Consider the following 2,027-nt stretch of genomic DNA (forward strand, 5'->3'; position numbering starts at 1 on the left):
GAGCTGAGATCCGGCCACTGCACTCCAGCCTGGGCGACAGAGCGAGACTCCGTCTCAAAAAAAAAAAAAGAATGGCTATGATAAATTCATGACTGTGATAAAGTCATGGCTGCTTGGCATCCAAGCCCCATGAACACACAAGAAGCCTCCTTCTCTCACTCTACCTTAGGACAGGATGGCCACTCAGTGGGAAAGAGGTTAGCTTGCAAGATACCCAAGAATAAAAACAATCTGACTTAGAAAAAAATCCAAACTGGCTGCACTAATATTAAAGACAAACATTCCCTGAGAAGGTTTACAACCAAACAAGGCATTTCCTAAAATTAATGTCGAGCTAATTTATGAAAAAGACAGAAAACAGACCAAAGTCTACTTTGTCTAACTTAAGAGCCTCCTGCTATATGCTGCAGTATTTCTCCACCCTGAAATAGTATATGTAAACTAAGAAAATTCTGTAAGCCTCAGAGGTTCTTCCATTGTTTATCTGGATTTTTTCAATGCTGATGTTTTCCCCAAAATAAATCCTCTAGGAAAAGTGAATACCAAAACAATCCGTCTTAAACTTATTATAAAGTATATGTTCAGAAAACCCTAAAATATTCCCATAACCAAGTTTATGTCTTATTTATCTCTGGTAAACTCAGGGCCTAAACATACTACTGGTATACTTAAACACTCAAATATATCGTTTGGTGGCTAATGCTGAAAATGTATGATGAATAACTTTGAAAGCTTTAATTTAGTTTCCCATAAGCACAAGCCTTAGGCATAACTGATCCTTGACATTTTTGTTGTCACCAAGAAAAGGTTTCGTTCCATGGTAGAAAGAAATGAAGACATCAGAAAGACCCACATGTATAAATGACAGTTTAAGAAAAAAAAAGATAATGGGCTTGTATAGTTCGACAATAGTAATTTAAGAAGACATTTGTACTGTAGAATTAAACACACCCATCATAATTTTTTTTTTTTACCTTTCCTGTTGTCTGACCATATAAACCAAACATCTCTCGCAACCTCTCTTCACTGATGGCTTCAGGTCTGTCGATCTTATTCCCAAGAATCAGTATAGGCACATTAGCAATGGTTTCATCTGTCATTAGTGACTGAAAAAAACAAAACAATACAAAACAAGAGTTGATATGAAACCATCCGAAGAGCTTATTTTGATATGATAAAACAGTAAAGGACTCATTCTCCACCACATCATGTCATACCAACTTTCTTGGTCAAACTTTCCCCACATTTTAAATTGACCTCAATGAAACCATAAGCTCAATTCTTCTGTCTTCCTACGACTCTTCCTGTAAATGTTTACTCTGCTCACCCTGTAAAGCAGTGACACAGAGTGTATAGAGCCAGCACCTTAGAGGTGGACAGATCTGGTTTCACTTCTGGTTCTACTGCTTCTGAGATGTGACTTTGGGCAAGTTAGCCTGACTGAAGCTCTAGAGAGAATTAGGAACAGTAGCATCCACCCTATGAAGTTTAGAATTAAATGAAGTAATACGCACAGTCTCTGGAATAAAGTAGGAACTCAGGCATTCTCTTTCCTTGTTTCGCAGCCATAGAACCTACCTGGCCTTTTCCACATGTACAAGTATTTGTTTGCCTGCTCTAGGCAGAGCCATGGTAGATCAACGTTCAACCAAATCATGGACCTGCTTACTCTGTGGCCCCAGATCTGGTGCTGACCTTGCCTGCTGCTGTTGGGCCCCTTTACAAAGTATCTGACCTGGGATACTGGAGGGGAGGTAGCTACATATGCCTCTGCTCACTCCTGGGAGTAGTGTCAAAGATGGCAAGTCCTATCATTTCCAGGTTGTGGCTTAAAAAATAGCATCCTAGCATGACCAGGGACTCAAGATCAACCCACTCCAGGAATATAGCAGACATGAAATATACTAAAAGGGGGCCAGGCGCAGTGGCTCAAGGCTGTAATCCCAGCACTTTGGGAGGCCGAGACGGGCGGATCACGAGGTCAGGAGATCGAGACCATCCTGGCTAACACGGTGAAACCCCGTCTC

At 40.7% G+C, this 2,027-nt stretch overlaps 1 protein-coding gene across 1 annotated transcript in view; it reads right to left on the reverse strand.

Moving 5' to 3' along the window:
* The window catches only part of SAR1B (secretion associated, Ras related GTPase 1B), a 57,524-nt gene that overhangs the window by 6,238 nt on the left and 49,259 nt on the right, over positions 1-2,027 (reverse strand). Inside the window, exon 5 of the mRNA XM_011958817.1 lies at positions 975-1,212. Within this exon, the coding sequence (XP_011814207.1) occupies positions 975-1,212 (238 nt within the window). The remainder of the gene's footprint in view (positions 1-974; positions 1,213-2,027) is intronic.

The sequence above is a fragment of the Colobus angolensis genome, unplaced genomic scaffold, assembly GCF_000951035.1.
Source record: "Colobus angolensis palliatus isolate OR3802 unplaced genomic scaffold, Cang.pa_1.0 Scaffold476, whole genome shotgun sequence".
Classification (NCBI taxonomy): Eukaryota; Metazoa; Chordata; class Mammalia; order Primates; family Cercopithecidae; genus Colobus; species Colobus angolensis.